The sequence below is a fragment of the Ctenocephalides felis genome, unplaced genomic scaffold (genome assembly GCF_003426905.1).
Source record: "Ctenocephalides felis isolate EL2017-DRISC unplaced genomic scaffold, ASM342690v1 CF-g0.4_SCAFFOLD_03571, whole genome shotgun sequence".
In the NCBI taxonomy this organism is placed as follows: Eukaryota; Metazoa; Arthropoda; class Insecta; order Siphonaptera; family Pulicidae; genus Ctenocephalides; species Ctenocephalides felis.
This window is the reverse complement of record NW_020539725.1, coordinates 68,290,411-68,313,821: the sequence shown is the minus strand read 5'-3', so window position 1 is coordinate 68,313,821 and position 23,411 is coordinate 68,290,411. Positions and strand designations below refer to the sequence as shown.

At 30.0% G+C, this 23,411-nt stretch overlaps 2 protein-coding genes across 2 annotated transcripts; one reads left to right on the top strand and one right to left on the bottom strand.

Annotated features, from left to right (window-relative positions):
• Positions 1-250: 250 nt before the first annotated feature.
• Positions 251-17,990, top strand: LOC113386615. Its single transcript, XM_026624384.1, has 11 exons — positions 251-420; positions 8,933-9,038; positions 9,102-9,203; positions 10,227-10,342; positions 11,508-11,616; positions 11,696-11,842; positions 13,124-13,401; positions 14,708-15,024; positions 16,308-16,363; positions 16,430-16,546; positions 17,814-17,990. Exons 1-11 carry the CDS (start codon positions 251-253, stop codon positions 17,988-17,990), a joined length of 1,695 nt encoding a protein of 564 aa, XP_026480169.1.
• A 2,531-nt stretch (positions 17,991-20,521) lies between these two features.
• LOC113386614 (LDLR chaperone boca-like) lies at positions 20,522-21,541 on the bottom strand. The gene is made up of 3 exons (XM_026624383.1): positions 21,315-21,541; positions 20,786-21,021; positions 20,522-20,717 (listed from the first exon to the last, which is right to left on the bottom strand). Exons 1-3 carry the CDS (start codon positions 21,468-21,470, stop codon positions 20,522-20,524), a joined length of 588 nt encoding a protein of 195 aa, XP_026480168.1. The 5' UTR covers positions 21,471-21,541.
• Positions 21,542-23,411: the final 1,870 nt, after the last annotated feature.

Below are 23,411 nucleotides of genomic sequence, written 5' to 3'. Positions count from 1 at the left end.
GAATTCGAAGTGAATTTGAAAAAAGAATTCCCAAGCGCTTCGACTACTTCTTATTACTATACTACTAGTACGTTATATCACTTCACTAACCTTTCGCAACGTGACAGCTATGGAGCACCAGCAGCAATAAGAACACACAATGGGGACGGGCTCTCACTGAATTCATTTTGCACTTGATTTGATAATTAATTATTATAAAACATTAGTAAAACTATTTAGAAATAGCCTTTAATAATAATACTAATAAGATATGAACGAAACAAGTCGATTGGTTTCATTCAATGTTGCACTTGCGTTCACTGGATGCTGTGTGAAACCTGTTGAAACAAAGTGTTATGGAACAATTAGTGATCATGCATTGAGAAATTGTATTGGAAAATTTCTACACCCCAAAATTAACCCAGTTACACCGTTTAAAAGGTTAGTCGGATTATCATATTTTAATTGTTATATACTAGATGAATGCTATAGCATCCATGTCAAGTATTACGCTTCTATTTTACGTTATGTACTTGCCCAAGCTGGCTAGTGACTACGAGAGAAGATAAGATAATATGAAAATACTATTATCATATTTAATCGTTTTGAATGCTATAGCATCTACGTCAAGTTTAACTCTACTACTTTGCCTAAGATAATTAGTGACTACGCGAAAAGATAACACGAAAATATTTATATTATATTTTAATCGTCATACACTAGATGAGTGCTATAACATCCACGTCAACTTTTACTCTACTATTTTACGCAATTTGTTTGCCCAAAGTAATTACACTCTGGAAAAATATAAGATAATACGAAAATACTATTATCATATTTTATTAGTTATGTACTAGATGAATTCTATAGCATCCACGTCAAGTATTACGGTTCTGTTTTACGCCCAAGACAATTAGTGAGTTCGGAAAAAATAAAATAATACAAAAATTCTATTATCATTTTAATCGTTATATACTAGTTTAAACAACGTTTATAAGTGTAATCAGATTTCATATTTTGATCGTTATATACTAGATGAATGCTATAGCATCCACGTTAAATATTACGCTATGTCCTTGCCCAAGGTAAATAGTGACTACGAGAAAAGATAATACAAAAATACTATTATCATATTTCAATCGTTAAATACTAGATGGATGCTATAGCATTCACGACAAGTTTCACGCTTCTATTTTACGCGCTAGCCAAAGATGCGGGAAAAGATAATACGAAAATTTTTAAAGGCTCAGTTAGCCATCACTTGACATGTATAATAATTACAAAATTTTAAGATCATATATATATTAAATTTTTAATCAATTTTTTGCAAAAACGAGTTATTTTGTAATTTGAATCAATTAATATCAAAATAGGTATCAAAAAAAATTTAAAAATTAAATAAACAAAAATTTAAAAAAATTAGTAAAAAATTCAAAGTTTCCAAAGTAGTATGTTTTTAAGTTAGTATTTTCAGAAAAGCCAATTTTTTCAATATTCAAATTTTCAAAATGTTGTCAAAACTTTCAAAAATGTCAAAAAAAATTTTAAATTCACAAAAAAAAATCTAATTTACTTTTCTGAACTTTTGCAAGTTTTAAATTACACTACAGGTAGTTTCAGCAATTTGCAGTTCCAGTTTTTAAATTGTTTGTGATATCCGGAATTTGATTAATCACCGTTTATAAGGGTAGTCAAATTATAAATGCTATAGCATCCACGTCAAGCTTTACTCTACTATTTTATTTAAGCAATGTAGTTGCTCAAGATAATTAGTGACCACGGGAATAGATAAGATAATACGAAAAACACTTTTATTATATTTTAATCGTTATGGATGTTATAGCATCCACGTCAAGTATTACTTCACTATTTTACGCAATATGCTCGACTAAACTAATTAGTGACTACGGGAAAATACCTAAAGAATCAGTGAGTCATTACCTTAGGTTATATGAAATTAAATTCAAAATAATGGACTTAAATGCTATAGCATCCATGACATTCTGCATCTTAATGAAAATAGATGCTATAGCATACATTCTCGCAAACGTGTTAAAAAAATCTGATTTTTAAAATGTATCAATTATCTCAGTCAGTAGCGTGCCAGATTTATAAGCTAGTGATCCTCGGTTCGATTCCTGGCGATGACATAAAATTTGAAATGTTGAGTTAAAATCAAATAGAATTTGAAATTGCATAGAAATAGAAGAATGAAGTTGAATTTAAAAAAAGTTAATTTGAAATTAAATAGAATTTGAATTGTTGAGTTGAATTTGAATTTAAATTTAAAAATTGGAAGTAAAAACAAAAGCTTGATTAGAATTAGAGAAGATCAGATTGAGAAAAAAACGATGAATAAATTGGTTAGAATAGGATTTTTAGATAGTAAAGAAAATAAAAATGAAATTTTGTATGTGACCAAATGTTCTAATAACAAATGCCAATAATCTATGCCAAATGTATCAAGAATTTTAAAAATTTTATAGTATTTCCAACGGGTATTATAAAATCATAATATACATAACCAAAATGAAATGTTACACTCAATAAATTTTTATTGGCTACTTAATAGTCAGCACATCTTTCTCAATAAAAAAAAATTATTTGCGTTTGCTCAACAAAAATACTTGATTGCATATATAAATAGATATAATAATGAGTTAATAGCACTAATAATACTACTAAAATTGATGTACTTAAATAAATTGTTACTGGTAATGTTAAATACAAGGTGGACCTTTTAAAGTGATATTTATTCTTGAAAAAAATGTATGAAAAAACTATATGACAAAATAATACATGAAAAAATTATTTATTTTTATTTCGAATATAATTTATTTCATTCAGTTTGGGGAGATATATTACAGCTATTTGAAATAAATAAATAAATATTAATGTTTTTTCATTTAATTTTCAGAAACAAATGCTTTCACTGCGAATCACACACCATGTATTTACTAATGCCAGTAACATTTACTGTTATTAATTAAATAAATAAATTTTTTCTTATTGAAAAAAGTTATGTCAAATATACTAAAAATTGAGTTGATAATTTTTATGAATTAATTATGAAACCGACTTTAACTTACGTTCATTACATTTGTCATGAAAAACACTTCTCAATTGTTTTACAGTTAATAAGTGATAAAAAACTATAATATTACTAGATAAATATTTAAATTACTAAGTTAATAAATTAAAAATAAAAAGCACAAATTATAACGCAAAACACAAATTATAAAATTGTTAAAATGCTGTTAATTCATATATTTGGATGAGATGACAATTAAATGGTGCATAAGTAATAATTCAACAAATTGTTTATTAACATCAGAAATCAATTTTTATTAATTGTGGTTATAATTTATGATGATAATAATACAGTAATAATATATATAATAGTATAAAATGTTATAGCAAATTTTATTAGTAATTTTTCCAAGATATGGATTAAACATAAAAAATGGAGAAGATGTCATAGTAATTTAATTTAAAAAAAAAACTTGTAAAAAGAAATCTGGATAAGTTTTCAAAATTCGTTTTGATCACAATAATTAAATGAAAATCAGTTTCATAGGAAGAAGGAAATAATTTTTGTCATCTGGCAAATTAATGTGTTATTTCCAATATGTAAATTATATAATATATCAGTGTTGACAATGACACAACAAAAATAGAATGTTAAAATAAAATAATCCAAAATAAGCTAAAAATTTATAATAGTTAACATTAAAAAAAATAAGTTTTTCGTTTTTCAAATAAAGTAGGTGTGTGAAATTTAATTATTTAAATAAATCATTTAAATTTTTGCAAAATGCGGTTCGTAATACAATATTTTAACTCACACTGCGCTACTGATATGCTTATGAGTAAAAAAACTGAAAATGATATCAATAACTATAATTTTTAATGATAAAAATAGAATATAAAAATGCAATACTCAGAAATATTTTAAAAATATGTTAATCCAATCAGATTACAGAATCCTGGTCTTCATAGATCACATCACAACAAAAACTTTTCGATCTAACAAGTGCAAATAAATAAACAAATATTCGAAATAGTTAGATATTCACGTATCGACTTTCAAACGAACACTGAGGTGTAGGCATGTTGTCTGTTAATAAATCGGCGGCTAATAATATTCCAAAGAATGAATGAACGGAAAAAGTGCTACCGACTCAGTAGAGTAAAGTGTTAGTTTGTGTGGTTAGATATGTTTGTGTGAATTTCCTGCATTTAGAACGGAATAACATTGTTGTCTGATATATTGGCTGGGTGAAAGGGTACAGTGGTACGGAACTGCGGAAAGGAAAACTTGCTGGTAAGAGGTGGTCGACTGGGAGTAGTAAATTTTATTGACTTTCCGAAGATACGAGTTTAATTTGTCGAATTGCTCGTATGTTGAAACAATTTTTTACCTATACATTGAAATGCCATTAGTTCGTTCTAGCACTGTGGTTTTTACTATTTTTATTTACTATTTATTAATTTCATTCGTTCCTGAGCCTTGGTGATATTGTGGAGCAAAGTTAGACATGTTTTGCTGAACAACTCCGATGCTCGTTTTGTTGCAACTTTTTCGTGAAGATTTGTATTCACAAACTTTTAGAGCTTAGAAGGCTTAAAAATTATTGCAAGGATCTTAAACCATTTTTCAACTCCTTTTGTTTAAACACAGTACATCGTTACTATAAATTAATAATGATATATAATTGAGATAACTAACAAATAAAACAATTCACTATTATTATATAGCCAAATTATTTCTATGATAGGAAAAGCATTGTTACAGCTGACGATTTTTTTTATTTTTTCATTTTGCATTAACATTTTTCGAGAAAAACCTTGTGTTTTAAATTTGCTCATATGTCGAAGTGGTTTGCATCTCGAAACACTCGTAGGTCAGGTGACTCATAAGTCGGGGTGCCACTTGATAATGATAATAGAATGAAAACGAATTAAGTTTCTAAAAATAATGTAATTTGACTGTTTCAGAGAACAAAATCATAAAGAAAATTATAAGAAATAATATAAATTAGTGATGCAAATTAGTGGAAGAGGAAATTATGTTTCTAAGAATATGTGTTTTGATTTCCTCGCGTTTCGAGTCCCATTTTGACTTTTTTCATTAGACAAAAGTACAAAAAAGTTTATAAGAGATAATATAAATTAGTGGTGCATGGTATCGTGCCTTAAGTTTAAAGAAATAAAATTTAGTAGTAAAATTAGTAAAATTTTTAAAAGCTTTAAATTTTTTGAAAATTGAAAAAATAGAATTTTTAATTATTTGAGAAAAATTCTCTTTAAAAAATTTGATTTTTTTGTATGTTTTGAACTTCCTTGAAAATGTTGATTTTCTTAACTTTCCGTAGGGTAAATTATAGTAAAGGGCCGAAAATCGAAAATGAACATTTTTGCATATCTTAACGTTTCAGAGATTTTTGAACATTTTGGCATACCTTAGAAAAAATGGATGCGTGTGTGTGTTTTTTTTTGTACACGTTTTTTGGCGCAAGGATCAATCGATTGGATGGTTCAAAAAACATTCAATCATTCAATTCGTAATGATTGGGAAAAGAGGTGATTATTTTTTGGCAGTGGCACGTTTAGCCATTTCGAAGTTACAGAGCTAAATGTACAAAAATGGCAGTTTTTGAGAGAATTAAGCATCCGATCTGAATGATTTAAAAAACTTTCTGCTGGTGTTGACAAAGAAATTGGTTTTGAAAAAAAATATCTCAATTTTATTTTTCAAAAAAAATTCTTTTTGTATATCGAAAATAATTCAGATTATAATTTAAATTTACGCTAAAATTCTAAAGCCTTGCAAATCAGTTTATACAATTCTTATAAATAATAGGCAATGTCACAGTATTTATAATAATCTATTTGAAAACATTTATATTCCTCGAACATTTCATTACGGTACGGGAAGTTCCAGCAATTTGCCTTAAGGCACGATGCCATACACCACTTGTTTTTTTTTAAGCAATCGCACTCCGTAGCTATTTTAAAGACAAATTTAAATATGGAAGTTCGTGAGCGCTGCGTCGCAATCTAGCAATTAAACATTATAAATCTTGGCATGAAACCCATAGAGATGTAATAAAATATTTGATAATTTGATGTTCAATGATAATTTTTGACCGTCAAATGGCACTTTTTTTAGTTTTTTCATTACATCTTTAAAACAGCTATAGACTTGTTTTACCAAATATTTTATCAATTTTTCATTTTGTTAATACAAGTGAAATGCTTTTGAATCATTCAAATCGGATGCTGCGATTATAGAATATTCACTTTTCAACCATCAGTCTTGTCCAAATAAACCAATGAAGTCTCATGAGTCTCTAAATAATGTCAAGATCATATTTATCATTTATCGTTCACAGTGGGCAATTTTGTCATCATCTGCACATACCAAGATGTTGTCGGATTGCAGTTTTCTTTGTTCGTTTGTGATATGTGATGTGCAAAGTAAAGAAGTGAAAGCTTAAGTTGAAATGTGATTCACGTGTAACTGATGCACGGTATCGCACTTGTTGACAAACCACTCAAATGCAAATGATAAATTTTTCACTTTTCTACTAATTACAAAGATACGGCTTCAAAAAACCGCCAGACCTATTTCAAAAATTTAAAAGCCATTCGATGTATCTCGATGAGGACTATCGTTTGTCAGTTTTGCGCGACGATCAGCCAAGCCGTTTCTTTGTCAATCGCAGAAAAGTGGAACATTTTTAGTCCACGTTTTAGCCCGCAATTCTGAATCGATTTTGAAAATTCAAAAATCGTTTGAAAGACATCGATTGGGAATCGTGCTGATTGGTTTTTGGTAGAAATCGGCCGGGCCGTTTTTTTGTAATAATGTTTTCGACGATTTTCATGTTTTTTTTGGACGGTGGAGACCATAGTCTTATAGGTCATACTAAAATATTACGGCCCTACCACAAGCCGTTTAATTTTAAAAATTCGTCAAAGTTTGCAAAAATTAGTATCGTTTTTTGGCGTTTGTCAAAATTAGAACTTTCATCGGCTTTTTCTTAAAAATGCCTGTCCGATTTCAGAAATTTAAAAGCCAATCGATGTATTTCTATGTGAATTATCTTTCCTCAGTTTTGTGCAACGATCGGCTGAGCCGTTTCTTTGTAAATAGCAGAAAAGTGATTGAATGTGAAGATTGAAAAAGTGAAAAATTTTTAATGATAAAAAAATAGGACATACAAGCACGTGTTTGTCCAACATAATTTATATGATTACAGATAATTTTTGAATGTGTTTGAGAAAATTCTATTCGAAACCGCAATGATTAGATTTAATTGAAAGCGATAACTTTATTTTTGAAATAAACAGTTGAAAATTTTATCTAAATATCTGAATTTTAAATTCGATTGATTAAGTCAATTCTTACACATTTCGGGAAGTTCATGCAACTTGCCTTAAGGCTAGTTTCAACTCGTTTGAGAAAAAAGTCAACGAAAGATAAAGAAAATCAGCTCACATACATACACATATCTTTCTTCCAAACTTGGTCTCATTAGACTTGAAACTTCGAGAAAATATAAAATTAGCAAATCGGATTTTCTGGCAAAAACCAACTTCCCTTTCGGGAAGTAAAAAACTTTTTAGCAACATTCTCGCGTATCATTCATATATATTTCAAAAATTGCTAATAAAAGTATCGGTGCTTTCGAATCATGAAAGTGGACGATTTATCTTTAAATTATTAGGCGCAACAGGCATTTTGTCTTATACAAAAATTCTTTTATTCAAGCATTAGTGCCATACATTCATACCGTTAAATGGGCTAGTGACTTATTATTATTCCTAAGAATTATTTTACGATTATGTATAGAAACGTGATTGGATTTTATGATGATCCGTTAACTGTTTAATAAACTTATAACGGACCTAAGGCATTGCACGTGTCATCGACAAAGGCCTATGGTGATATTAAAAGATAAAAGGCATTGATGTGGAAATGAAGCAAATGCATTTACATAAAATTAAATGAAATTATTGCAAAAGAAAATTGATGAATGCTGTACTCATGTTCAAGATTTCTACAGAAGTTCCACTTATGGATAAGATTTTGATTATTGTCTTTATTCTACTCACCAAAAGTGAAATTCATAATTTTTTAAATTAATAATTTTTAACTTTCCCAAGGAGTTAGTTTTCGCCAGAAAATTCGATTTGCTAATTTTATGTTTTCTTGTTTCAAGGAATTGAGACCAAATTTGGAAAACGTGTGTGTGTACAATTTTATGACCAAACTTTCAAAAATTCTATGTAATTTTTGGACTAAAAAAATGTGGCATTTCCAAACGTCAACTAAAACAAGAGAATTGACATTTACAAATGAATATTGTTAATATTATTTTAATTATTTTATTTTAATTTATTACCAAGTTTACTTTAATTTAATACTAGTATTTAAAATTGTAAATCATGAGTAGAACGCTGCATATTATAGAGATAGAAGTAAGAATTCATTATTTTTTAACAAAATTTTGTTTAAACTAGTAGCCTTGTGTTTCTTGATAAGTTTTGTTTAACGAATCAATTACGTTAAAATAACACAAATTCAAAATTCTAAAAAATATAAATAAAAATTGTTCGGTACTTTTTTCGACTTCTATATAAATTCACAACTATTATGACATGTCAAAACGAACAGAAATACTGTTTATGAAAGGGGTATGTTATATTTCTTAATTTTTAAACTTCAAATATTTTTGGCGTCTCGTGGGGTGAGTTATAACAGTCCACCAAAAATCAAAAATGAAGTTTTATCGTATCTTTACGTTTTTCGGATCAATCGGATTTGAATTACCAATTTCTGTAGATAGGGATACGTGTCAATTCCTCTTTATAAAAGGCAGGTCCAGCCGTTTCGGAGATACTCACATTATTTTTTTCAGCAAACAAGTTCTTGGTCCGATGTTAGTGTAGACGGTGACGATCTATCATTTTCTTCCAATGAGGTGATACCGATATTGGTTCCTAAGGGAACCAGGTCATCTAAAAAATCTAAAAATTCGGCACCAGTAAAAGTAAGAAGTATTAATAATTTAACTTTTTTTTCACATTTGTAATTTCATTTTTTGTTTTGTTAGCCCAAAGATGAAGTTTACACGAGTTCTTCTCACGTGCGCAGCAATAGCTGTTTTCCTGCGATAAATGATCAAGAACGATTTTGTTATCGTCAAAGTAGGCTGGTAAAATATTTTTAATTGTAATATCATTAATTTTGCTTTTTTCTGCTAGTACAATTTACCAAAATCTGCAATTGTCAGACTTTGTTTATACAAAATGTTCTATCTGGACCAAAGCTAACTCTTAACTTGCTTTAGACTACATCGAACTTGTATTCCCCGATTTTTTTTAAAAAAAACTTTTTTTTTTAAAGTAATATTTTTCAATAATAGTTTTTAGATTCTTCCAAAGTTTGCTTTTGATTTTGCCCATTACCTCAAATCTTTTTTTTACCCAAAAATGAGTGTTCATAAGGTTCACAAGAGATTGAAGTAGAACTTTTTTGCTATTCAAAAGAATAATAAATACAGTTTGTCCTGATGAATTACAATTTAAGTAAGACAGACGTAACCAAATTCATTTCTATTGTCAGTTTTATATCGTAGAGTGACCCCCTGGTCAAGCCTAAAGAAGTTCTACTTAAAAAATCAAGACCAGAGTTAACTTCCAGCTCATTTGCTTCAAACTTGTAGTCACTGGTTCATTCAAGTCTTCAAAACTTTTACCTTCTGGTTTTTCCCAAAATTTGTTTTTTGTAAACTGATTCTTTCAAAAACAGTTTTTAGATTTTTCCAAAGTTTGCTTTTGAATTTGCTCTTTATCTCAAATCTTTTTTACACAAAAAAGAGTACAAGCGGCTGAAGTAGAATTTTTTTTTGCTATTCCAAAAAATCAAAAATATAGATTTTGCTGTACCACTAGTTGCTTCATCTTTATTCAAATAATGCCAATGAGGAATCAGAATGTAAGAAAGTCAGACGTAATAACCTTCTTTCCTATTATTATCAATTTCATATCGTAGAGTTACCCAAGTTACACAGCTACCCCCTGGTCGAGCCTAAAAAGTTCTACTTCAAAAATCAATTCAGAATTGCTTCAAACTTAGTCACTGGTTCATTCAAGTCATCTTTCTGAAACGAAAAAGTTTGTTTTTCGTAAACAAAATTTTTGAACGTGTGATTATTTAAATGTATTTTTTTATCTAGGCAGGAGGAGGAGGAGTCTGTGATACCTGCACTCTGCTGCAGGAGCAGTATGAAAAACGTATGATTAACCTGAAGCAGGAAGTCGCAAGATTGACCGCCGAAAATAGTGAACTACGGTAATCAGTAGTATTTTGCCAGTTGCTATTTCAGTAAACTGTTTATCTTTTTAACTTCCCATAGGGTAGTTATAGTAATGAGCTGAAAATCGAAAATGAAAATTTTTGCATTTCTCGGCATTTTGAAGGTTTCTAAACATTTTGGCATACCTCAGAAAAAATTGATGTGTGTGTAGTGTGTGTTTTGTGTGTCCGCATTTTTTTGTCCACGTTTTCGGACGCATGGATCAACCGATTTGAATGGTTTACAAAACATTCGATCCCTATTGATAGGGAGATGTGCTGATTAGTTCTTGGCAAAGGCAGGTCCAGCCATTAAGGAGATACGGAGCAAAGAGTGCAGAAAATAATCGAGTTTTTGAGAGAACAGAGTATCGGATTTGAATAATCTAAAAAACATTCAATTTGTAATGATTGGGAGAAGAGGTGATTAGTTTTTGGCAAAGACAGGTCCCGCCATTTCGAGGACACAGAGCTAGATGTGCAAAAAATGGCAGTTTTCGAGTGAACTAAGCGTCCGATTTGAATGATCTAAAAACTTTCTGCTTGTATTGACAAAACAATTGCTTTTGAGGATAAAAAATTATTAAATTTATTTTTATTTTCCATAAAATATTTTTGTAATTTTGGATTAAAAATTCAAAAAATTACCCAGGCTAAGCAGAGTTTAAGCGCCACTCTGGTGCAAATGTTTACCCAAGTGCGTTTAGACTGTTTAAATTTTCCAATTTTGTGAAAAAACCATTGAAAAATGTAAAAATGCCGCCAAGCTAAGCACAGTATAAGTGAAAATGTCGCACAGAATTATTTGCAAATGCATGTTTAGACTGTGACTATACGGGAGCACTTTTTAAATTTTGTGTAAATTAGGCAACTATTTTTTTGAAATTGAATTCGAAATGCAATGACGATTGTTGATGTTCTGGGGATAAATTGATTTATGATTTACATTTGTTTCGCTCAGATATAACAAGATAACAAAAATAATGAAAGTTACAGTATTTGTAATAATATATTTGAAAACGTTTAAAATATCTCGAATATTTCATTACGGTACGGGAAGTTGCAGCAATTTGCCTTAAGGCACGATGCCATACACCACTAGTTATAAATAAAATTTGTGTATGCCAAATTAGGACTATCACATTAATTTAATTTTTCACAGATGTGAGTTGAAGACAACCAATGATGATGTGTTGAGAAAAGTAACCGAAACCGGACAAAACATGGATCAACTAACAGAGGGTGTGATGATTTTGAAAGACTCTTTGCTGGTATGTATAGCTCGAATATTTAATTGCGGTACTATAAGTTCCAACAATTTCCTACTAGTTGCATTTTTTCATATAACAGCGTTGTCACTCGGAAATCGCCAGTCAATGGACATTTTCCCTGCACCAAATTGTTGAAAAACTGGAAGTGATCCAGCGCGAAGGATCACGATTAGTGCACAGTATGATCGATCTTGTTACCAGGATAGAGATGTCCAATAGGAGAGAGGTAATGTATATATATAAAATTCATACCTGTTAAAATATATTGAAAATTTTAAAACTTCAATAAAAACTTCAATAAAATTCATACCTGTTAAAATATATTGAAAATTTTAAAACTTTAATATTTTAAATATAAGCTGAGATTTTTAATGTTGCTTATAATCTAAGGTGAATAAAAGTACATAGTGTGAGCTAATAAAATTTGAAATTGATTCAGTAGTTTAGGAGTGCATTACGGACCAACATCGTGACACGTACTATATACTTGATATATTTTTATTACTAGGATTACAAAGATTTCAATCCACTAGGGTTTGTCAATTTCAATCACTAGGGGTAAATACTAGGGTTTGTCGGTTTTCAAAAACCGTTTTTTGGCGAAAATTATCGAATTCAAAAACCGTTTTTTTAGTGAAAAAAGTCAGTTTTCACTGTCTAAATGGAAAATAATAAATATAGCCAAATATAAAAGATAGATGAAAGCGTTTTGATTCTTGAAATCATATCGGTTCATTAGCATTTGGAATCTTATCAGAATGGTTCCCAGAAAGGCTTTGTATATATTAATTTAGGTTTTTGTTCCAGAGTATATATTAACTTAAATCAGTGTGACTTCTTCTTGAAGAAGTAACTTTCTCTATTCAAACTTAAAAAAAGAGTTTTAAACCCTAGAAGCCACAAGTAAAAGAACAAAAAACTTAGAATTATTATATCAGGTTTTAAAAACAATTAATCATAATTTGGTCGCAAGTATGAGAGTATTTTCTATTTTAGGAAATTTTGTGAGGACACGACTAATTAGCAATTTGATACACGTTCTCAGTTTTTCTGAAATCATATTTTATTAAACAAAAAAAAAACAATTAGAATGTTTAAAATTAATTAATTAAAATTGCTCGGAATAAACAATACCCGAGTTTAGCTTAATTGTTTTTAAAACTAAAATTGATATGAATAACGAATAATTATTTTCAAAGTTATTTATCAAAATAAACTATTATTTTTTAGTTCTACTAATTAAAATAAAAATAATTTTGTTTACATTCCATAAAATTGAATAATAAATAAATTCAGTCAAATATTGCTCTAAATCACAATAAATTTGCGGATAAATTACAGAATATTCCAGCAAAAATTTATTTACTATATAAAATTCGAAAACCGGCTAAAACCGGTTTTTTAGTAAAATCAAAATTCGAAAACCGGTTTTCTGAAATGTCGATTTTTGTATAAACCATAGTAAATACTGACTTTTATCTATTTTTTCTATAATTGTCTTCTTCAGGCATGCTCCCGCTCCGTCTCGTATAAATATCAACAGCAAGATGAAACTTCGGAAGACGAACCAGTCCGCCTGAGTGCTGCTGCTGCAGCAGCCATAAATCCACGTTCAGTCGGAAGAAGTGCAATTATGGAAAGAGCTGTAAGGGAAGACGTCATGAAGGAGAGGGACATTAGGAGAATTCGAGCCATTTTGGAGGATTTCAAGCGATTGGGCAATGATTTGAGGATGATGGGAAGGACATTCGAGGACAGAATGGGCAGGACGATGGAGGCTTACAAGTAATAATAATAAATAGTACTTTTCTCGGCCGTTATTTATTAACTTCCCGAAGAAGTTTATGTTTTCATAAAAAAATCCGATTCGCTAATTTTGTTTTCTCGACGTTTCAAGCCATTCTGAATTGAATGAGACCAAATTTTGAAAAAGTATGTGTGCGTGTGTGTGTGAACAGATTTTTTGCCGAAATTCGACGATTTCTCAAAAACGGCTGGACTTATTTCAAAAATTTAAAAGCCATTCGATGTATCACGATGAGGACTAGCGTTTATCAATTTTGCGCGACAATCGGCAGAGCCGTTTCTTTGTAAATAGCAGAAAAGTGAAAAAATTTTTGTTCACGTTTTAGCCCGCAATTCTGAATCGATTTAGAAAATTCAAAAACCGTTCGAAAGGTTTCGTTGGTTGGGGATCGTGCTGATTAGTTTTTGGTAAAGATCGGCCGGGCTGTTTTCTTGTAATAAAGTGTTAAAAAAAAATTCCACGATTTTTATTATTATTTTTTTGACAGTAGATACCATAGTCTTCCAGATCATACTAAAATATTACGGCCCTACGACGACTCGTTTAGCTTTAAAAATTCGTCAAAGTTTGCAAAAATTAGCATCGTTTTTTTGGCATTTGACAAAATTAGACCTTTCATGGAGGATTGCTCAAAAACGCCTGAACCGATTTCAGGGATTTAAAAACCATTTGATGTGTCTTGATGAGAGTTATCGCTTGTCAGTTTTGTGCGACAATCGGCCGAGCCGTTTCTTTGAAATTTGGAAAAAAATGTTAAACTTTTCGGCCACATCTAAGCACAAACTACCGAATCGATTTTAAAAAATCAAAAACTGTTCGAAAGATATTAGTTGGGATTTGGGAATGATACTGATTAGTTTTAGGTGAAAATCTACCGAGCCGTTTTCTTGTAATTCGTTATTGAAAAAAAATTGAGCCGATTTTATGAAACTTTTTTTGATGATATATATCATGGTCTTATACAACTTATTGAAATTGTATAAGGCCTTACGACATGTAGTTTAATTTTAAAAATACATCAAAGTTTGAGAAAATGAGTAGTTTTTTTTTGACGCTTGTTCAAAAATACTCCTTCAGAAAATACTCCGAGTTAACGTCTTCATTCGTTTTCAATTATGTGTGATATTGTAAATCCACTGAGAATACTTTTAATCCCTCATAAATGAATTTATTTTTTATTGATTAAGTCGATTATTTACACACATCTGGAAGTTTATGTAACTTGCCTCAAGGCTAAATACCAATACCAACTAGTTTGTTACTTTATCACTTTATCGTTTTTAGGAAAGTAATGGATAACAAGGAAGAGGACATTAGCTTGATTCGTAACCGTTGCGACAGTTTGATAGAATGCCTTCAGCAAACCCGCATAGCGTTTGGTTTGGGTCCACTGCAAGAGACTGAATCAAAAAGTCAGCAGAGCCAAACCAGTGGACCAAGTCAACTAAGTCAGCAAAGTCAAATAGTTCAACCAAGTCAAAGTACAGAAACAAGAGACACCCAAGGGTTAACTGTAGAAGATGGTGAAGGTGGTGCAGCTGGTGATAATGCAGCTTTGGTACGATCAGCTGACGAAATGACAAAACAGGAGAAGGAAAATGGTAACCATTAATAATCATTAACATACAATATAGTATTGCCTTAATCTATAATATAAAAATGGATCGCAAAATGTGTTGGTAAGCGCATAACCCAACAACGTCTGGACCAATTTGGCCAGTTCTGTTTTAAAATGTTCATTGAAGTTCAAGGATGGTTCTTACGGCGAGAAAAAATCCTAAAAACAGCCCTTTTCTTTTTCTCATAGAAACGTTTTCTAACTAAAACTTTCAATTTGAGCTTTATTGCTATTAAAGTTTATATTAAATTACAAGCACTCACTGTATACTCCTTCTAAACGATTATTCGGATTTTGATAAATCTTCCTGAAGTTTATGGAAATTTTCTAGGATGTATGTGATTATAAAGTACTGGAATGTATGTGCAATATTGTAGAAATAAATGGAAAAGATTGCAAAAAACGACATGTCATTGTTTGCAATGAAAATAAATGTAAACTATCATCTGCCAAAAATTTCAATTTACTTATGACCCTAGAGAATATTAGAATATGCATAATAAATTTATGATTATGAATATGAAAAATGTCTACATTATTATTGCCGAAAAGCAGCTGAGATGTGCGAAAAATTAAAATAATATAAAATACAGTATATGTATGGCAGATTTAATTATACACATATGAACAAAAATGGAAAATTAATTCACTTAAAATGTGAAATTAAGTATTAATCAGCCTACCTTTAATGCGAGGCTTACGAAAAATACTAGCGCACGCCTATTAAATTTTCTATATAGTTTTTTTTTTCAATATATAATTTTTTGCATCTTTTACTAATCTTTCCACAATATTTTTAAAATTCATAAAAAGTTTACTTAGAACAACAAATGGGAAAATAGAGATGAATACATACAATTTGGCCCTCACGATATCGAGTAGGAAAAGTTTAAGATACAATGTTAGATATCTTAAATAATTAAAAATTAAATTAATTGAATCGAATTAATTGAAAGACTTTTATTTCCAATAGAGTGTGGGAATTGAGACTCATCATTTTATTTAAAACAGTTCTACTTTTAACATCACTCATATTATAAATGTATATATGCATTTTGGCGTGAAGTAGTTTAAAAAACAATAATTATTATTTTTAGGTAAACGGTAAATATTAGTATATTATATTAAAAAAAATTGTAGACATGGGTACAGGACAACGTCTGTCGGGTCATCTAGTATATATATATATATATATATATATATATATATATATATATATATATATATATATATATATATTCTTTGATTTTACTCTTATCTTTTCAGAGAACATCAGTACAGAACTAACAGAAAAATTATTAAGCTTGCAGTCATACGTGAAGGTACTCCTAATATAGATAATTTAATATTTATATTACTATTAATAATGAATATTATTATTTTTTTAGGAAATGGAGAGGACAAGAGAGCGAAATTCAAGGAAAAGTGAGAGGAGAATTTCTCGTCTTATGGAACAATTGCAGGCCAAAAGTCACGCCATTGATGTGCATTTGACAATGCAACGGGTGAGTCAATTTTAAAAATATAATAGATACTAGTTGTAAGTGGCATTCTGCATTAAGGCAAGTTGCATGAACTTTGCGATACGTTAATCAATAAGATATTTAGCCAATTAGGTAAAGTGTTCATCTGTCCATTTCGAAAATAAAATTTCTGCTTTACTAAAAAATAATCAATGGTATTTCCAATTGATGTCTTGATTTGTTTACATTTCATTTTTTACACTTTTCTGTCAATCTTAAGAAAACGGCTTCGCTGATAATAGTGCAAAATTAACCGATGCTATTCCTGATCTTGATACTTGATGGCTCTTAAATTTTTAAAATCGGTTCAGCCATTTTTGAGGAAACGTCGAGAAAAGGTCAAACTCATAAATATAATTCAGTTGATGACTAGGCTTTTATCAGATTTGAACTGAATAATTGTTAGATTCATATTGGATTGTTACAAGATAGATTGCTATTAAATTTATAGTAGATTATTTAAGTCTCATAAGATCCAGAATGACTTAAAACCTCGAGAAAACACAAAATTAACAAGACGAATTTTTTTTGGCAAACTTTAACTTTCCGTAGGGTAAGTTATAGTAGTCACCAAAAAAATAAAACTTTATGTTTTAGAGGTTTCTGAACATTAAGAAAAAATGAATGTATGTGTGTGTGTGTTCAGATACAAATTTTCGTCGACGTTTTCGGGAACACGGTTCAACCGATTTCAATGATTAAAAAAACATTCGATTTCTATTGATAAGAAGACGTGCTCATTAGTTTTTGGCAAAGACAGGTCCAACAGTTTCGAAGATACGGGGCAAAAAGTGCCAAAAGCGGTAGCTCAGTTTTTAAGAAACCGGAGCAACCGATTTTAATAATTTAGAAAACAGTTTACTTGTATTGACAAGATGAAGAACTGTTCAAGTTTTTGGCAAGGCAGGTCTAGCGGTTTTGGAGATACAGTAAAAAATGTAAAAAATCTCCAAAATAATTCAAAATATAAAAATCAAATCTTTATTTTTTCAAAGTCTTTTTTCCAAAAATTTAAAATTTTTCAAAAATGGAATTTTTCCAAAGTTTAAATTTTTTTTAATGTTTTAAGAAAAAAGTTAGTACGGGAAGTTTCAGCAGCAATTTGACTTAAGGCACGATGCCATGATTGCCATGCACCACTAGTTCTTTAACAAGTTAATACCCATTGAGTCTATATATTTTATTCCCTTTAGGGAAACATTTTTTTTACACCTAGTTGATTTTTATATTCGGTTTAATATTTTCGTAGGCCGAAATTGTATTCGAACTAAAAGCTGCTCACCAGTCAGAAATTGAACGAATCACGAAAGAGTTGCAAGATAAATATCGTCAATTTTTGCAGGAGTTGAGAGTTCAATCGGAAGAAGAAATCGAACAGCAGGTTAGAAATTATTTGGAAAATTTTTATATGCGTAATCAGGGGTAAGATGGTTGGTTGATATGCAAGATCAGGGGTAAGATGGTTGCTTAAGTCGTACCTCAGATATATTTTGTCCCATTATATGAGAACTATTCAGTTGGGTAAAGAAAACGATTTAACCAGATAAATGTCCATGTTAAATGTTAAATTTGTGACGTCCGAATCGAAGTCATGGCGAGTATATTCGTCAAGCATAGGGTAGTTTGCACTGGTAAGGCATGGGTTTATTTTACAATATTGAAAAATGTTATTACTACATTTTACTTTTTTGTAATAGGTTGATACCATGTACGTATTAAACTAAAGACGGATTGAATTCAATAAAATTTTATACATCTGAATATTCCACTCAACCTTGTTGATATTCGAAAAAGTGTTTATAAAAAGCAAACTATTTACAAAATAATAGTATAAAATGTTCATGCAACTTGCCTTCAGGTAAAAATTCTACTTACAACTACTTATTGTATCTAGTCATTGCTTCTTATATATTTTGTTTGTTTCAAACATTTCAATTTAATAAGAAATGGTCAATTTTTTACACCCATGTACTCGTCATACACAATTTGCGATTTTCCTTGTCCAGTGGCGGATTAAGCTTACTGCCGTCCTAGGCCCTATCTAATAGTACGACTTAAGGAGGCGCCCATTAATCACATGAGATTTTTAGGGGCAGGGGGAGTTGACAAAAAATCACAAATATCACGTGGGAAGGGGGGATCTAGTAGAGGATATTAGGTGTTTTTATTTTTACCTGATTTTTTTAAAAAAAATCAAAAAAAATCCGATTTTTTCGTGAATTCGAAAATTTTTACGAAAAATTTTTTATGGCTAAAAGGGGAGGGGGGCTAATTTTAAATATCACTACGTATCACCAAGGGAAGCAGGGGGCGGGAGTCCCAAAATCCTTAAAAAATCGATCACGTGATTAATGGACGCCTCCTAAGCATCCTTACCCTTTGATAATTATTATATAATTTAAAGTGTAAGGGCTGATACTCAATATTTTTCAGCGAAGAGAAATAAATCATCTCAAGTATCAATTGAGATAAAGACGTAACCGAGAGTAACAACAATCCGAGTTGAAGTCATTTTAACAATCATTGTTTTTCATTTTTTCCAAACAGTTTTTCTGTATACAAAATATATATTCAGTTTATAGTTGTTATTTTTTTGTTTGTGCTTTCATGTTTCATATGGAATCACTTTTCTATAATAATTATAAGGACCTATAATATTTTCTTGGGGGTTTTCTTTTCAAACGGGTTGGCCGATCCTGGTTCGAAACTAATTTATAAAATAGATTTAGAATTTTTTGCTAAAAAGCGGTTTCTTATTTAGTAATGGCCAAAAAATCGAAAATGAAATTGTTTATATATCTTTACGTTTTAGAAGTTTCTGAACATTTTAGCATACCTTAAAAAAATTGATGTATGTTGTGTATATGTGTGTGTGTGTTACAAATTTTCGTCGACGATTTTGTCAACACGGATTAACCAATTTGAGTAATCAAAAAACATTCCTTTTCTACTGATAAGGAGACGTGCTGATTAGTTTTTGGCAAAGGCAGGTCTTGCCGTTTTGGAGATACGGGGCAAAAAGTGCAAAAAATGGTATTTCAGTTTTTGAGATAACAGAGCGTTCGATTTGAATGATTCAAAAAATATTTTACTTGTATTGATGAAATGAAGTAGTGATAAAATTTTGGTAACGGCAGGTCTAGGGTTTCCGGAGATTCAATGAAAAAAGTGAAAAATAATGCCATTTGGCGGTCAAAAATGAGCATTAGACATATGTATATGGTATTATTAGATATTTTATGAGTACAAATGTGTACATTTATATGGGTTTCGTACCAATGTTTACACGTTTTAGACGACTACGCGGCGCTTACGCGCTTTGATAATTCGACTCCAAATCAGCTATGCAGCGATTGCTTAAAAAAGTTCAAAATTTTCAGAAAAGTCAAATTTTTTCAAAAATTTCTTAGAAATTTGATTTTTTCAAGGTTTTGCAAAGTTTTTTTTTTTAATAATTAAGTTTTCGGTACGGAAAGTTCTAGCAATTTGCCTTAAGGCACGACTAGTTTATTTTAGAAAAACGACTCAGATAAAAAAATGGTTTTTAATTGGTAAAAAGGTCAAAAATTGGTTCACACATAATTTCTCCAAATTTGGTGAGTTTTGGCTCAGAATGGCTTCAAACGTCGAGAAAACTTAAAATTATCAAATTGAATTTTTTGGAGGAAAGCAAACTTTGGGAAGTAAATAAGAAACAGAAATTAAGAAAACTATTTTATTTACATATTATATTAAATGCAAATCTGTTTTCATTCAAGATAAAGATATATATATATAAAAAAATAGCAAATTTTTTTCATTATAAATAAATACATCATTTCTATTTTCTTATAAAGAAGTATATCTACAAATAAATGGTTCTATAAAAGTAAAAAATCAACTAATCTCTGAGATACTTGAAAAAACATTATTTTTAATAAATTAATATCATACATAATAGATCATAAAGATAGAATTTCAAATCCATTTTAGATTATAATTATAATATATTATATTATAATTCTTCTTTAGCGAAGAATATTTACCAGGATATACTTTATTTTCAATTGTAACATCTTTACACCTTTCTTGTTCCACTAAAAAGTCTTTTGCAGGCCAAGCTTGAGAACCATCTTTAAACATAAATATAGCCCTGTCATCGCTAACCATATATCTGCAACAAAAGAAAAAGAATTTGTATTATTAACTATCTCAATAATAATTTTCAATTATTATTTTCACCTTTCGGCTTGTATATGACTATTCCACAGACTGCCTTGCCACAATTTAGTGATGGTTTCGGCTTCTTCTTGTGTTGGATTTCCACTGACTTGTACGAATGCCATCAAAGTCTTGCCTTTTTTGGAAGCCTTTAGTATGTTTTCGGGATTGCTCATATCGATGTTGCTTATGTCGATCTTTGGATCAGGTCTGAGATGTTCGGGCAATTCGTCTTCTGGAAGGGGTTCTTCATCTTCCTAAAGGGAAATAGACTTATGATAACAGAAATTAATGTAAGAAAAAAAGTGCTTCTTTTATTTGTAGAATCTTCATTTGAGAACTATGACTAACTGTTTGGGCAAGCCTAGACTTTTTGTCCAATAAAATGTACAGACTTAATCGACTAATATCAAGTGAGGTATCTTTTGGGTTCAATGAGCCATTGTAAGGAAATTTCAATGTATTCTTACTACATTGTGCTCTCAATGGTTTGCTTATTATAAACTGAGCAAAAATAATACATTACTAAAAACAAATCTATTATCCTTACTTCCCATTGATCCAGTAACCTCTCCATGTCGGCATCACTAAAATCCCGAATATCCTTCTGTGCCCATTTTGGTTTTTCGCCTTCTTTCGATTTTTTACTGTGTACTCCACACAGAATTAATAATCCATAAATTAATAATACCTTGTACAAATGCATGATAACTGTAAGTTTAATTTCAAATGTCAAATAGGTTAGAACTGTTCGTGAGTTGTGTTTGACATTATACCGGCCACAGACCACAGAATGTTTTTTGTATAGATGCGCAACCTGGCGTGTTTTCGCCATGGCCTCCATAGAGTACTCAAATGTATTCTCATAAATATTAATAATAACTAGTTGGGCATCGTACCTAAAGATAAATTGCTGGAACTTTCCGTACCGTAATTAAACATTCGAGAAATGAAAGTAATCAATAATTGTTTTGAATAATTTCAAATAGATTATTTATTATAAAACATACTGCAAATTTATATGTGCTTTTAAAATTAGAGGACGAGCGTATTTAACAAACAACTTTGTGTATGTTTTATGAAATTTGTTCATTTTAATTCATTTTTTTTTGATAACTTAGATACTTTTTGAAAATTTAGTTTTTTTTTTGGAAATGAAAAATTTCGAAAATTTTAATATTTTGAAACTTGAATTTTTTTAAAAAAATTTTCAAATTTTCTGTAAAAGCATTTTTTGCACACCGTCTTCTCAAGCAAAAGGTTTCTTGAATTAATCTAATCGGATTATCCGTTCTCTCAAAAACTGCATAACCATTTTTACACCCTTTGCGCTCCATACCTCTGAAACGGCAAAATTGCCTTTTGCAAAAACGCCTCGCGATCCAAAATTTTTTTCCCAAAATTTTTCTCCAAAAATTTTTTGACCAATATTTTTTTGACCAAAATTTTTATTCCCAAATTTTTTGAGCCGAAAATTTTTTGACCAAAATTTTTTTTCCAAAAATTTTTTTGACCAAAATTTTTATTCCCAAATTTTTTTGACCAAAATCTTTTGGGCCAAAATTTTTTTGACCAAAATTTTTTTGACCAAAATTTTATTGACAAACATTTTTTTGACTAAAATTTTTTTTCCCAAATTTTTTTGACCAAAATTTTTTTTCCTAAAATTTTTTTTTCGAAATTTTTTGGGCCAAAATTTTTTTGACCAAATTTTTTTTTTCCAAATTTTTTGGATCAAAATTTTTTGGGCACAAATTTTTTGGACCAAAAATTTTTTGGACCAAAAAATTTTTGACCAAATTTTTTTTCCCGAAATTTTTTTGACTAAAATTTTTTTGACCAAAAATTTTTTTGACCAAAAATTTTTTTGACCAAAATTTATTTGACCTAAATTTTTTGGGCCAAAAATTTTTTGACCAAAATTTTTTTGACCGCTCCATACCTCTGAAACGGCAAAATTGCCTTTTGCAAAAACGCCTCGTGATCGAGTACGACCCGAATCATGAGGGCATTTGCTTGAACCATCTACGTATATTTTAAAATTAAAAATGTTGGTACGGAACTTATGTCTAATGAACATTTTTGACCGCCAAATGGCATTTTTAACTTCTCGTAGGGCAAGTTATAGTAATAGCAAAAAAATCGAAAATGAAAAGTTTTATATCTTCACGTTTCAAAACCTTTTGAACATTTTGGCATACCTTAGAAAAAATTGATGTATGTGTGTGTGTATGTGTGCGTGTGCGGATATAAATTTTTGTCGACGATTTCGGGAACACGGATGAAGCGATTTGAATAATTCAAAAAACATTCGAATTGTATTGATAAGGAGACGTGCTGATTAGTTTTTGGCAAAGCAGGTCTAGCCGTTTCAAAGATATGGGGCAAAAGTGCCAAAACGGTACCTCAGTTTTTAAGAGAACGGAGCGTCCGATTTTAATAATTCAAAAAACATTATACTTGTATTGACAAGATGAAGAATTAATCAAATTTTTATAAGGGCAGGTCTAGCGGTTTCGGAGATCTAACGAAAAAACTAAAAAAACGGCATTTGGCGGTCAAAAATGATCATCAGACATATGCACATCAAATTATCAGATATTTTATAGAGATTTTACAATAAGTATAAATTTTGTTTACATTCCCT

Bases quoted from the DNA above. Each gene is read 5' to 3' on its own strand.
- LOC113386614 (XM_026624383.1), bottom strand. From the start codon at position 21,470: ATGCATTTGTACAAGGTATTATTAATTTATGGATTATTAATTCTGTGT. The intron at 21,022-21,314 runs GTAAGGATAATA...ATTTCCCTTTAG, and splicing joins GGTTACTGGATCAATGGGAA to GAAGATGAAGAACCCCTTCC. The intron at 20,718-20,785 runs GTGAAAATAATA...CTTTTGTTGCAG, and splicing joins AGTCATATACAAGCCGAAAG to ATATATGGTTAGCGATGACA.
- LOC113386615 (XM_026624384.1), top strand. From the start codon at position 251: ATGAACGAAACAAGTCGATTGGTTTCATTCAATGTTGCACTTGCGTTC. The intron at 13,402-14,707 runs GTAATAATAATA...TATCGTTTTTAG, and splicing joins AGGACGATGGAGGCTTACAA to GAAAGTAATGGATAACAAGG. The intron at 15,025-16,307 runs GTAACCATTAAT...TTATCTTTTCAG, and splicing joins AAAACAGGAGAAGGAAAATG to AGAACATCAGTACAGAACTA.